Consider the following 15,265-nt stretch of genomic DNA (forward strand, 5'->3'; position numbering starts at 1 on the left):
TTTCCAACTAAACCTTCTTAAAAGAGACTAAGTGTCTCATTTCTTATCAAAACTACTCCAAACCAACTCGATCACATAAGATACCGATAATAAAGCATAAAGAAGCTGAGAATGGAAAAATGGAGCAGTAACCTATGAGATGACGGGTCGGGTCGTCACATCCTCCCTAACTTAAACAAATGTTCGTCCTCGAACGTGCCCAGAGTTGTCCCAAAAGCCAAAAAATCGCTTAGTAACCTCGCCACGCATATACCCGGGGGTGATCCCACGTCACCTTATCTCATATAGGCCCGACAACACATTGTAACTAAAATTTTGCAATCTAATCTAGCCCATAATCCATAGGACCACGTTTCCACTTTTGAAATCTTTCATATGATCAGAATCCCACATTTATACTATGAATAAGCTCGAACAAGCTGTAATAACCCACACCTGCAACCTCAGGTGCTATTACATGATAGACCACATAACTCAAACGCTTGTAGTGATAACTCCTAATCACAGCAGCTGCACACAACACCCCAATGCCGATAGAAAAACTCTTATCAACTAAAGTCTCATCTCACACTTTCATATGCTGCCAATGATAACTAAATCACGCGGTAAACCATAACCATTTCCCATATCAACCAAGCGCAATTTGATGTCTAGTACCACAAGCGAATAATCATGCCCACGGAGAAGTACATAATACAATGCCATACCAGTAAACCTCACTATTGCACCATCCGGTTACCCCAGAAAGGGAAAATACCTCAAAGAAGAGAGCCGCTTTGCAAGTTCCACAAGTACCACCCCAACGATATGCTATGAGCTCGTCAATCACAGTGGAACCAAGATACATGAATAGAATAATAATAACCGGCTCTTCTATAGCTCACATTGACATTAACTTCACGAGCAACTTAGTTGCCAATAACATAATCCACCTGGCACGGTCACAGGCCTCCAATCCAAGCATATCATATAGAAGTAATCCAGCAAGTACACATGTATATGCTAAGTGAAACAAGATTCTCATGCTCCTGGACTGGCATAAATAACACTCTATATCGTAGGCATGAGCAAACTGCGTTGTCATAGCTCAAATCAGCAAGTTAGCACAAAATTAGTAAACCAAGTTTGTTCTGGAATTTAGCATCTTGGAAATATCAAGTATAGTCCAGATAGTTCTTAACAGAGTTACGAATACGAGAAACATTATACCTTTAAGGTCAATATCCCACTATAGGCATATCATAGCCTACGTATCTTCCGAGCACGAATATTGGCTCGGTGCTTGCACACAGGTTCAAACCTCACATATATCCGCGCTCACAGCATATAGTTATCACCATCAATTAGATCGACTAGTGCATCCAATGAGTTAGATAAAATACTCTCCTCAACATGCCACAATCTCGAAATAGTATATTTTTGAGAATTCCCCGTCTCCAAATTCATAGATCACATAAATCACTGTAACTGATCACAACCTCAGCACCCAAATGACTGACACATCCCTCAAGTACGATCATCCCAAGATAATTATTTTCAAATTTTTTTCTAAACACATAACAAGATCGAAATATTGGTAGTCGATCAACCAAGTGAGCGTTGAAACGCCAATAGACATCTGCTAATCAGAATGTAATGTGCACCCTTCTCAGGCCTTATCGAGCAGTTATAACATTCAATCTAAGTATCTGAAACTGACTATTCTATCCAGTATTCATGTCCTTTTCTTCAAGAATGAACTGCCACCTCGTACATGAAAATATTAAACATGCACGGATACCACATCTATTATGCCATCATTTTGCAAACGCAAGAATATCATTAGAATTTCCGGGCTATAGGAAAATTACATTCCGGCAATTAGAAATCTTCTATTTTCTCCCATTTAGGAGGGGTTCAAAATATACAATATGTTCCGCGCACCGGTAGAAGATATCCGGCTCGAACCATGGTAAAAACCATCAAGAAAACTTTCAAATCTGTTCGCACATAACCAAACTATCAATACGAGGCAAATGGTACTTGTTCTTCACTGTTACTTTATTCAATTGCCTGTAATCAATGCACATTCTCATTGTGCTATCCCCCTTCTTCACAATTAAGACTGGTGCACCCCAAGGTGACACACTAGGCCGAATGAACCCCCTTTTTTTTTTCTAGGAGTTCCTGAATCTGCTCTTTCAATTCCTTCAGCTCCGCTGGTGCCATACGATACGGTGGAATAGAAATGGGCTGAGTGCCCGGCACCAAGTCAATACCGAAATCAATATCCTTGTTCGGTGTCATGCCCGACAGGTCTGCAGGAATTACATTGGGACAAATCCCTCACAACTGTGACAGAATCAATACTAGGGGTCTCAGCTCCAACATCTCGCACAAAAACTAGATATGACAGACAACCTTTCCCAACCATACGCTGGGCTTTCAAGAAAGAAATTACTCTGCTAGGAACATAATCAGTCATACCACGCCACTCGATCCACGGTACACCCGACATAGCCAAAGTAACTGTCTTAGCATGACAGTCTAGAATAACATGACACGAAGATAACCAATCCATGCCCAATATAACATCAAAATCCACCATGCTCAATAGCAATAGATCAACTCGGGTCTCCACACCCTCAATAATCACAACACATGACCGGTACACACGGTCCACAGCAACAGTATCGCCCACCGGGGTAGATATATGAACAGATAAAGAAAGAAACTCCAGGGGCGTACCCAAATAATGAGAAAAATATGAGGACACATTAGAATAGGTGGAACCGGGATCGAATAATACAAAGGCATCTTTGTGGCAGACTGGAACAATTCCTATAATGACATCATCTGAAGCAATAACATCTGTCCTTCCTGGAATAGCATAAAAATGGCCCGGCCACCGCCTAATCGACCTTAAATCTCCGTAAGCCATAATTGACTTACCAACACACCTCAAACTGGAACCAATATAGCACATAACCGTGCAATCAACTTAATTAATAGCAAACTCCCCAACTTGGCTCAAAGCCATAGATCAAAACGCACTTAATAATTCACAACACATATACTCTATTGCTGTCGTAATACCATAGTGAGATTAAACTCACTCCTTCATAAGCTTGTGGAAACACGAATCATCTGGAATTTTAACTCTTCTGGAATTCTTGCATTCACTCACACAACAGTTAAGCCCACTCTTTAGGCAGCCCAATTTAGATTTCAATGCATATTCTTCACTTGTAAATGAGATCTTCTAATAGACAACATAAGGATCACACCACCTTAGAACACTCCTCAGGAGATAACCCACCTGTTTCACCTCCAATTAACATTTTTGTATACCTTTCACGGTCATACACATTACACAATCACTTAATCTTCCTGAGTCTAAACTCATACCGTAACATGATATTTACTTCACTCCAAATAGGAGACATGAAAAGATTCTCCACGCACCCATAACTCGGGGCTACACATCTAATCACAATGAAAATCAAACACTTAATAGTTCATCTATCATCCTGCCACCTTTCCTCGTCACTTCCAAGTCATATAAATACGCCTCGCAGTACTAATATACTCATCACATAGCCACAACCATCATTTCCACTAACAGGGACACTACCGAACATATAAGTTCAAAAACACTTGTTCACACAATCAGCACCTCGGCGCTCCCGCTATAGGCAAAGATCCAACCTCAAGTCCTCCAGACTGGCCCACCATAAACTCACAGAGATAACACCTCGCCCCTCGATCGTGGAATCACAAGCCATCGAGGCACATCTGATACTGAGCGCCCATGCGCGCATACGAACGCGTGGAAGGAATTTCAAAAGTTTCTTTTCAAGATGAATCAAGGACGCACGATAAAAATTCAGGAATGTGAAGTTTTCCTAAAGGTTCTGCAGCCTCTCGAGGATAAATACAGACGTTTCCGTACCGATCCGCGAGACTCTACTAAACCGGCTCATGACTCGCGCGACCAAGTAACCTAGGCTCTGATACCAACTTGTCACGACCCCAACCCCGGTCATGATGGCGCCCAACACACTACTAGGCAAGCCCGACCATTCAACAACATTATCCCAAATTCTTATTCAGATTATAGATAAATATCACAGAGAATTTATTAAGTCATTTCATTCAAGTGTATAATTAATAATAAAATCTACGGAAGTTCAATTAAAATACCACACCATAGCCCAACAGAATCCGGTGTCACGAATATGAGCCTCTAATACAGAATATCCACCTATTACAAGTCTGTCCAAGAAAAATACGGAATAAAAGATAGAGATAGAGGGGAGAGATCAAGGCTGCGAACGCCATGCAGCTACCTCAATACTCTCAGATACTGCCTGCTCAACTAAACAATTCCTCACTTAACATGTGGTGTACCTGGATCTGCACGCAAGGTGCAGGGAGTAATGTGAGTACTCCGACCCAGTGAGTAATAAACATAAATAAAGGCTGAGAATAAGAAATCATGGAAAAATACAAAGTAAACTATAACTGGCAGTTTAGAACAACAAATAGTGAAGCAACAAGTCAATTAAGTCAGAGTACCAAATACTGTGACAGGTATAACAGATAAAAACAAATGCATGAGTGTAATGCAATGCATATGATGGTACACTCTAGTACCCACTGCGGCGTGCAGCCCGAGCCATCCATTTATTTATCGTCGAAGGCGCTCACTGGGGGTGTGTGCAGACTCCGGAGGTGCTCCTACAGCCCAAGCGCAATATCAAGCCATCTCGTGACATCAAATCTAGGCCCTCGGCCTCATATCAATCTCGGTATAATCACCCAGGCTCTCGGCCTCAATATCAATGTAATCAACCAGGCTCTCGGCCTCAATATCAATGTAATCAACCAGGCTCTCGGCCTCAATAACAATATAACACTGCTGCGGCGCGCAGCCCGATCCATGCTCAGTCCAGAAATCATCATAAGCCCTTGGGCATTTGTAAAACAGTAGTTCTCAGCCCGAAATATCATTTAGAAATATCATTTAAGTTTTCAAGTCTTAGAAAGATGGCTGAGTTTGCAAAACAGTATTTAAAACCTTGGACTGAGATCAAATGATATGCAAAATATGTGAAAATAGTGATATCAATCCCTGAAGGATTCAAATAATTGGCAAGAAGCCCAAATGTAACAATCAAATCTAAGTAAGGATGATTCTCAATTTAGTTCAAGTAGAAAACACGGTAAAAACATCTCTCGGGATGGACCAAGTCACAATCCCCAATGGTGCTCTACCCCACGCACGTTATCCGGCGTGCAAGTCACCTCAATATAGTATTACGATGTGAAATTCCGGAGTTTCAAACCCTCAGGACATCATTTACATCAATTACTCACCTCAAGACGGTCAAAGTCTAGCTCGCTATGCCCTTGCCTCTCAAATTACCCTCTTCGTGCGACGAATCTGCCCAAAATCACAACGAATATGTCGCATTATGCTAAAGAGACAATACCCAATCGAAAGCAATCGAAAAACATCAAAATTCACGAATTTGACAAAACCCGAGCCCCAGGCCCACGTATCAAAAAATCAGAAAATTAACATCACCGGATTCCTTGTCTCGCCACGAGTCTAACCATACAAATTTTACCAAAATCCGACATCGGATTGGCTTTCAAATCTTAAAAATTCATCTTTAGGGAATTTTAGAAAATCATCCATTTCTCTTCAAATATCAATAATCTAAAGCCAAAAATGAAGATTTATTCATGGAATATAATCACAAGAGAGTCAAGAACACTTACCCCAAGAATTCCCATAACTTCTCACTCAAAATTGCCCAGAATCCGAGCTTGAAAGTCCAAAAAATGAAAGAAAATCGGACTGCTCTTTCTCTACATTGTCCAGAATTTTCGGCTACTGTTCACGGGGTACTGTTCACGGGGTACTGTACACGGTACTGTTCACGGGGTACTATTTCTGCAATTTTCTCCAATTTTCCTAAGTCCGAAATCACGCCGAGACACCTCCGAAATACTCCCGAACCCTCGGGGCTCCTAACCAAACACATACACTAACTCAACAACATCCTACAAACTTAACGTGAGATCAAATCGCCAAAATAACGTCATATACCACGAATTAAAGCTTTAAAATCAAAGAATTCTTTCAAATTTCATAAAACATCAAATTTTCCATTTTGAGTCCGAAACACGTCAAACAACGTCAGTTTTCAACCAAACTTTACAGAAAGTGCTTAAACCATATATAAGACCTGTACCGGGTGCCGAAACTAAAATACGGGCTCGATACCATCACTTTCTAATCAAATTTCATTTCCATTTTACTTAAATATTTTCAGAAAGCAATTTTTACTTAAAAATTCATTTCTCGGGCCTGGGACATCGGAATTCGATGATTCTTATTCCTATGAGTCAAAAATAATAATACAAACATAGACCTTCAGTCGAAACTCAATTTGGAGCTCATTTGCTCAGTTCAATACCCATTTCGCTCGTTAAACAATTAACTCATGTTTCGCGTCAAAACCCAATCGCGACTTGATGAAATTAGACCAAACTTTCCAGATCACTCCTATAATTCATTATCAAAATTTCGGAAGTCTCAAAATCAAATTTCAATCTCTAGAACTAAAAATGGACCTTTGGATCATTACATGCTCATAATCGAAATGCCAAAATCTTCCAAAAACTCTTCCAAAACATATTCGAGCCTCATGAGACCCCGACTAAACATGCCAACATAACTCATAACATCATTCTAACCTGTTCCAATCATCAAAACACCTCAAACAATATCAAATTACCCAAAACTCATCGAATTCTAGCCTAAGTTTCCAAAAACTTCCGAAATACACTTTCGATCAAAAACCCGACCAAATGATGTCCAAATAACCTGAAATTTTGCACACACATCAAAAATGACATAACGAAGTTACATCAACTCTCGGAATTCCATTCCGACACTCGAATAAAAATCTCACCTATCAACCGGAATTCGCCAAAATATTGACTTCGCCAGTTCAAGCCTAATTCTACACCGGACCTCCAAAACCATTTCCGATCACACTCCTAAGTCAAAAATCACCTCCTGGAGCTAACCGAACCGTCAGAATTCAAATTCGAACCTTCTAACTCATAAGTTAATGTCCGGTTGACTTTTCCAACTTAAGCCTTCTTAAAAGAGACTAAGTGTCTCATTTCTTATCAAAACCACTCCAAACCAACTCGATCACATAAGATACGGATAATAAAGCATAAAGAAGCTAAGAATGGGAAAAACGGAGCGGTAACCTAGGAGATGACGGGTCAGGTCGTCACAATAGCTTATATACTATATACTATATTATACTATATATATCGAATATACCTTGATATATAATATACTTAGTTTATATACTATACTATACTATACTATACTATGCACTAAGTATTAGTGCATTAGCTAATATTTTATCGAATATATATATATATATATATATATATATATATATATATATATATATAGGTTATAAGTCGATGAATCAAATTACAAGTGTATCAATACCTAAAAGAACCTGTCCCTGTGTTCCGAGCGCTTCATGTTCTTATATATATATATATATATATATATATATATATATATATATACATACACGCACGCTTCGTAGTACTGCTTAACTGCATATATAGCATGTTAGAGTATATTTTAGTCTATTCATCCTTTGTATTACAAAAGTGTTAGCGGGTTACATTTATATTATTTAGATAGTAAATACAAAAGTGATTTTTAATTTTGACCATTGTTGACCTGAAAAGAGACCAACTTTGGTCGCTAAATATACATAAATTTAAATTAGCGACCAAAGTTGGTCGCTAAATTTAAATCAGATTTATTTATATTTTATATAATATTTAAAATAATAATATAATTGTTAAACGTTAGAACTCGATCTCAGATTAGCGACCAAAGTTGGTCTCTATTTTCGTAAGCGACCAACTTTGGTCGCTAAATTTGAATTATATTTTATAAATTTTTTTAAATAAAAATATAATTATTAAAATTTTATAATTGGGTCCCATTTTAGTGACCAAAGTTGGTCGCTATCTGCTTACCCCTTAATTAGCGACCAACTTTGGTCGCTAATTTTAAATTATATTTATTTATATTTTATATTTTTTTTAAAATAATATTATAATTATATAAGTGGGTCCCCCTGTAGCGACCAACGTTGGTCGCTAATCTTAGTATACCTTTGACCAAGCAAGTCTGACCAGTCCGGTCAATATTTTGACAAAATTAGCGACCAAGTAGCGACCAACCTTGGTTGCTAATGTATATCAAATAATTATTTTATTATTTTCGCCAATTTCGCGACCAACTTTGGTCGCTTTTCTTGACAGACCAACTTTGGTCGCTAAAGTTTGGTCACTTTTTTCCTGAATTCTAGTAGTGGCACACTGGGTAAATCCTCATTGTGTAATAACCTGCAAATCACATAGGAAATGTAAATCGTATTAAGTAAGTCCTGTGTGACTAGCTCGACCCAGAAGGCATTGAGGGGATAGATATGATGACGGCATTGAGGGGATGGATGTGATGACGACCTCTAACAGCTTGTTTAGATGGTTGTTACACATCATTTCATAATGTATTATATTGTATCGTTTGATGAATACAATGTTTAGATAGATTGTATCGTTTGTCGTTGTTTCATGATATCACACACCAGCAATATGAAGAATATACTTGAAATATTATAATAAAAAATTATGATACGGGATAAGTTTATTATATAAAAAGGTAGAGTAAATGATAAAATAAAATAATTTAATAATAATAAAGGGTGAGATGAGAGAAAACGACAACATAACGACGCAACCACACCAAATCAGTCGTTACATAAAGTGGCACATTTCGTCGTTACGTAACGACGAATTTAATGATATGATACAATAAAATTTAAGTAACAATCAAAACAATTATCGTATTTAAAGTAACAATACGATATGATACGATACGATACGATACAATACAATACAATACAATACAATAAGTAACAACCATCCAAACAAGCTGTAAACGAACTAAGACATCCAAAAGGACCTATATGTTGGGCTGGGCATATATCGGGTAAAACCGATAACCCGAACCGTTAATTGTTTATTGGGTTATCAGTATCAGATTATTGGGTTAATGGTTCGGTAACGGTTTAGAATTTTTTCACTATTGGGTTATCGGTTCGGGCCTCGGTTTGCCAATTTTATTAATGGGTTAACCGATAACCCAATAAGAATTAATAAAATTATGACTTTACCCTTAAGTACATACATAGCTAGGGCTTCAGTTCATTCTCTTCTATTCTTTCTCAGCCGCACTCTTCAGTTGCTTCATCTTCATTCTTCATAGACCTTACTAGTTACTCCTAGCGTAAACCTTTAGTCTTATACAGTAGGCTTTTAATTTCTATAACAAAATTCATCTTCATATAGGGATTGCTCTATGGTTTCTTTTTTTAGGTTAGGCATTTGACAAACAACATGTATATTATATTGGACTGTTTGAGGGCTTCAACGCTTGTGGAAGTGCAGGTATTGTGTGAAATAAAAATTCTAAATCAACTATTGTTGTTATCATATTGGAGGAGGCAGCTAATGCTTTGGAATATTTTGTGGGAATTGCTGCAGTTTGATAAGTATTTATCCACTGATTTTTTGGTGAAGCCTGTAAGAATTGAGTAGTTGTTGTTTTGTTAACTTGAATTTAAATTGTTAGTACTATATGTTTGGACTAGTTAATTTTAAGGTGAAATTGTTACTACTTTGTATTATTATTAATGTATTTGGGCAACTGGTTATTGAAGTATTAGTACTACTCCAGTTGTGGCCACTAGACATAATACAGAAATGGGTAGTATAGTATATGTGAATTATTCTCTCTTTTGCTTAACTCAACTGAATTGTCTTATTTTTTTTGTTTAACTCTAGATTGAGTTATCTTATCGGGTAAACCGATAACCGAATCGATAATGATCGATAATTGATTAATCGATACCCAATAATCAATATTTTATTGGTTCAATTACCAATTTATTAAATTTATAAACCAATAACCTATATGTTAAACCGATAATATTCATAACCGAACCGACCAATGACCACCGCCATATCAGATATTTCTCCACGGTCCATAAACTCAAACCCCACCTTAGCAGTCAATAATAATAATATCAACATACAACACCCTCTTACCTCTTCCCGTTTCCCTAACAATTTTTGGTTCAGCTTCTTCCTCTTCCCAAACAATTTTTCTCCAGTAATTGTTGAACCCTCCTTTACAAGACCGATTTTTGTGTGTGATACGGGAATTGGGGTTCTTTTTGTATAAAAGGGTAATTGTGTTGAATTCGGGTATTTGGTGAATGAATTATGGTGAAATCATTTGAGAATGTGGCGCCATTCTTGTTGAAGTGCTATGAGATGGTGGAGGATGAGTCAACGGACAGCTTGATTTCTTGGGATCAATCTGATAACAATTTCATCATATGGGATGTTCCTAAATTCTCATCTCAATTGCTTCCTAAATACTTCAAGCATAGCAACTTCTCTAGCTTCGTTCGCCAACTCAACATCTATGTAAACCCTCTTTTCAATTTTCTTTTCTACTTCTACTTTTCAAGTTGTTGAATTGTGTTGGATTTTGATGGTTCTGACTTCTGATTTAGGTTAGTGATGTAACTCAGCATTTAGCCTAAATTACTTAACTAGGAAGGCAAGAATCGTGATGCAGGATTACGTTTGTTGTGACAATGATTTATATAAGAATCTGGAATCTTGGATTTTTGGATTATAGCTATTTCACATCATTAATTTTGGTGTTTAGACCATTTCTTTGGGTGTGTTTGTGACGTTATAAACCCATTTTTTGAGGTAAAAAGCATTCAACTGTCTTTCTTTGTCACTTGTTTATCTTTTTTTCCTTATCTCTTTAATTTCTGTTTGTGCTTCTTTTTTTTTTGGGTGTTTGAGGTGGGGGGTGGGGGTTGAAGGAGGTCTTAGGGTTACGTTGGGGAGTAAAGATTTCTGTTCATATACATAGTGTCTATAATTGCCATTTAATTTGCTCCAAGGAGATGATGCAATGATTTAGCAGTTCTTTTTGAAAGTTTTTATTTTATGAAGAGAATTTTTTTTCTTATTGGGTAATTTGATGAAGTTGTAGATCCCAACAAAGAGGGAGAAAATGTGGTAAATGTTTGGGTTTGTGTGATTTGGTAGCAGACTATTTAACTAAGAAGGAGACTGTCTGTCCATTATAAAGAAAACAAGTTTATTTGTAGTTTTAAGGCGACTGAATTCCAAATGGTTTGTACTTAGATATTGGTGAAATGCAAGAATGATCTCATTCATAGCATGTACACTTTTGAAACTTGTGTTATCTGTTTTTAGTCATATCATTCATGCGATTTCATACCGTTCTATCTCATAAGCAAGATATGTGCACAAATTCTTCCTGTAAGATTTTTATGCCTCAATCAATTGGTTGTAAGTTTTTCCGTCCGGGCACCTTATATGCAATCACTTTTCTTTTCCTTGGACTTATTGAGATTACAGTTGCTTCCTAAGTTTGTATCCTTAAATTCTCTCCCTTTTAAGATAAGAGTATGTTCTGGGGAATGATGAAAAAACAATAAATTATTGTAATCAAATTTCTCCTTGGTATGTATGTATCCTAAATATCCTTGTTCTTCGTAGATGTATATTTCGGAGCTCAAAGTCTCTACTTTTCTTATCAAGCTATATAAGTGTCCAATTTTCTAGTTTAATTTTAAACCAAACAATCTACATCCTTTTGTAAAATACTCACCAGCAGATCACACTTTCTCCATCTATCATTCTTACAATTGCATGCTTCCTTACCTTCTTCTTTCTTTCTTCCTTGAGCTTGAATTTATAACCGAGGTATTCGCATGAGAAAGGCTACGGGATTTTACTAGCTTCATTTGCCCCCTTGGTGAAAAGGATGGATATTTTGCCTGGCCTGCACTTTTCGAGTATTTAAATAGCACAATAATTAAAAGCTCAAGAATATAATTTTATTTTCTTCATATGTATATCATACTCTGTCAGCAACAGGTAGGTCCTTTCTTTGGTATTAACATAACGGAAGAGCAGTACCAATCTATTATTTGATCTTCATCTGCACTGGCAATGACCTTCATTTAATTTTTCTGTTGAGGATGTGGACTTTAGTTTTCATTGTCTAGGAAGATTTTTGGAGTTTCTGAATATTGACATTTCAAGTATTCTACTCCTTTACCTGTATTAACTATTCCTGGGTCGCCAATGTCTTGTATGTGGTGCTTCATGATGCCTCTCTATTATTGAGCAAATGAAAATGGTAAAATTCTAAGTCGATGCCAACTAAACATCAGTTAGTATGTCAACTCATACTCCATTTGTTTACATATTAAAATCTGCATACTGCAATTTGCAGTTTGTCAAGCCTGGCTCCTATCTTGTTTCGTCAAAATTATGATTATTGTTGACCGCTTGAAAATGCCGCTGTTTCCAAAGTTTTTGTCCATGTGTCACTTGTGTTAATCCGAATATGCATAGCGGATTTTCATGTATGTACATAACTGTGCTTGTATGCTTTAATTGTATTGGCAATCTGTTGTTAAAATATACAAGTTAATTTTTCTGAATTAGCAAGTTAAGATATGGCTAGCTAATAAGGATAGGGCATCATTTTGTTTATTGTTTGGTTTAATTTATTTGACAATTTATTAATTGTTAAGTTTTTCTGTTTTTCAGGGTTTCCATAAAACAGATACAGATAGATGGGAGTTTGCGAATGATAGCTTTCTCAAAGGCCAAAAGCATTTATTAAAGAATATTGTAAGAAGGAAACAGTCCAGTGTAGTCCAAAAGAAATCATCCCAGAAGGAGGAGAGCAAGTCTTGTAAATTTGAAGAAAATAAGAGTCTTGAACTGTGGGAAGAAGTTGAGAATCTCAAGACCGATAAGAATGTGCTCACAGAGGAGTTAGTCAAGCTCAGGCAACACCAGCAGAATTCAGAGAGCAAATTAATACTTCTTAGAGAACAGCTAAAAGTTATGGAGAAACATCAGCAACAGATGCTTTCCTTCATTGTGATGGCTATGCAAAGCCCAAACTTTTTGGTTCAGTTCTTCCAGCCCAAGGAAAACAATTGGCGCGTGAATGAAAATGGTAATAATATACTGAGTGATGTTGAAGATTATTCTGAAGATACGCCATCTGATCGAGCAATTGTGAGGTATCATCCTCCCACTCATGAAGCTGCGGAGCCCCTATGTGCTGAACTTGAAACTGCCGTGGATACTCAGAAACCTATGGAGCTCGATCTTTCCTGTGATGAAATAAAGGATCTGTTTTCCAATATAGATTTCTTTTCGGGGTTAATGGATGAAAAACTGCTTTCTTTTGAAAATAGCGTCCCTCTTACTTTGCCAGATTTGCCTGATGACGAGGACATGTTGGAACAGCTGCTTTTGTCCCAGCCAATAACAGAGAATAAAGAAGATGAATAGTTGGATCATAAAACTCGTTCCCATGCTGGCGTGGATGCTGACTTGTCATTCCAGCCAATAGAGTCTGGGGCTTTGGTAGGATCAGAGGAGCTATTTCACATACTCGAAGATAAAGAGATGGAAATGGCTTTGCTGCAGAATAGGTTAGATAAATCAAGTAATATGGATCGACAAATTGAAAAGATGGGGCATACTAAATTCTGAAGGAGCCAACAGGCCAATGTGATTTTTTTCTAATACTGAGAAATACTGGAAGATCCATTATATCAACCATTTAATCTTCCTTGTTTGACATCTGGAAGGAACACCATTCTTTTTGGTCACTTAATTTTTGATGGTCCTGTCCTTTCCTTGTCTTTTCTGTGCTTTTAAATCAATTGAGGGGCCAAATATGTAACGAGAACTCATTATGCATAGTTGAAATAGTAAAGAATACTGCTAAAAGCTTAATTGATTTTTTACCTTTCCCCTAGGTTAATCTAAGTTCTGCCGATACTGAGCAAAACTGAGGATCTTTTCCAATTGCAATTAAATCTTGTCGCAAAACACATGGAATACCAACTTATAAGAAAATTTGAAAATCAAGCAAGGAAAAACATGAATCTACCCCTGATGACCCGAATACCCAATGGAAGAACCTTGAACAGACGGAGCACGGTACAAACTCCATGCAAGAGTAGTAAAAGATGATGAAATTGGAGTGTTGAAAGATGGTCAAGCCACTGCACCAAGGGCTACATGCTGAATAGAATAAGTTGGCCTACCATGATGGTCTCTAGCAAACTGGCCCTACCTCCCGATGAGATACCACTGAAGCTACCAAAACTACGAGGCCTCTAATCTCTCATCATGGCCTCGCTCCCCTGACGGTGAATGTTGACGGCTTATTTTGACCCTCTATTTTTAAATTAATTTATTTATACTTAATAATTTGCAATGAATGTTTTAAAATATTTTCAATCAATAATATTTATTTTCACAAAATTAAGTACTAGTAGTTTTAAAATTAATAATTTTTGTATTAGTATTATGGTAATTATAATTAAATAAATCATTTTTAGATTATTAAAATGATTTTTATGTACATTGCATATGCTTTATAATCAACTTAATGAATTACTCTGAAGGAGCGAGTGACATGCAGATGAAGTTAGCACACAATTTGGGAAATTTGAGTCCTAATTTGATGAATTCCACGCCCAAATCCGTTGTTGTGGTGACTGGTGTGAAGAGCCCAGAAAAAATCACTATTCCATTGACCGCTACTGTTCCACTAGCGGAACAGTGAATAAACAGAAGGAGAAGAGTACGATAGTGGAAGGAGTACCAAGTCAAGAGAATACAGGCATTACAAACAAAGGAAACCGAGTGGAGGAGCAAAAAGGCAAGGATCATAGTACTACTAGTGTACTAGTCCAGGAGGTACCAAAACCAGAGTCCGAGAAAGGTGAGAAAAAATGGGCAAATCTGTTTACTAGTAACAAGATGGCTGCAAGGGGAATAGATCTAGTATTCATACCTCCTACGATTCAAGATGGAATAAGCAAAGTGCAACTACAACAGGAGGAGATGGAACATGAAAATGAGAAGTGGCAGAAGGTTGTTATACTGTATATTATTGGGGATTCACCATCAATAGGAGCCTTGGAACGATTTATAGCCTCACAATGGAACTTTGCTGCCAAACCAAAAATTTACTATCATAATGAAGGGTATTTTATTATACTGT

At 37.1% G+C, this 15,265-nt stretch overlaps 1 protein-coding gene across 1 annotated transcript; it reads left to right on the forward strand.

Moving 5' to 3' along the window:
• Positions 1 to 10,183: 10,183 nt before the first annotated feature.
• LOC104221615 (heat stress transcription factor A-8) lies at positions 10,184 to 13,994 on the forward strand. Its single transcript, XM_009772694.2, has 2 exons — positions 10,184 to 10,596; positions 12,778 to 13,994. Exons 1-2 carry the CDS (start codon positions 10,390 to 10,392, stop codon positions 13,534 to 13,536), a joined length of 966 nt encoding a protein of 321 aa, XP_009770996.1. The 5' UTR covers positions 10,184 to 10,389; the 3' UTR covers positions 13,537 to 13,994.
• Positions 13,995 to 15,265: the final 1,271 nt, after the last annotated feature.

This window comes from Nicotiana sylvestris, chromosome 8, assembly GCF_000393655.2.
Source record: "Nicotiana sylvestris chromosome 8, ASM39365v2, whole genome shotgun sequence".
Classification (NCBI taxonomy): Eukaryota; Viridiplantae; Streptophyta; class Magnoliopsida; order Solanales; family Solanaceae; genus Nicotiana; species Nicotiana sylvestris.

Excerpts from the sequence above, each read along its gene's own strand:
- LOC104221615 (XM_009772694.2), top strand. The coding sequence starts at position 10,390 with ATGGTGAAATCATTTGAGAATGTGGCGCCATTCTTGTTGAAGTGCTAT. Across the intron at positions 10,597-12,777 it reads TTCGCCAACTCAACATCTAT|GGTTTCCATAAAACAGATAC; the intron begins GTAAACCCTCTT and ends TCTGTTTTTCAG.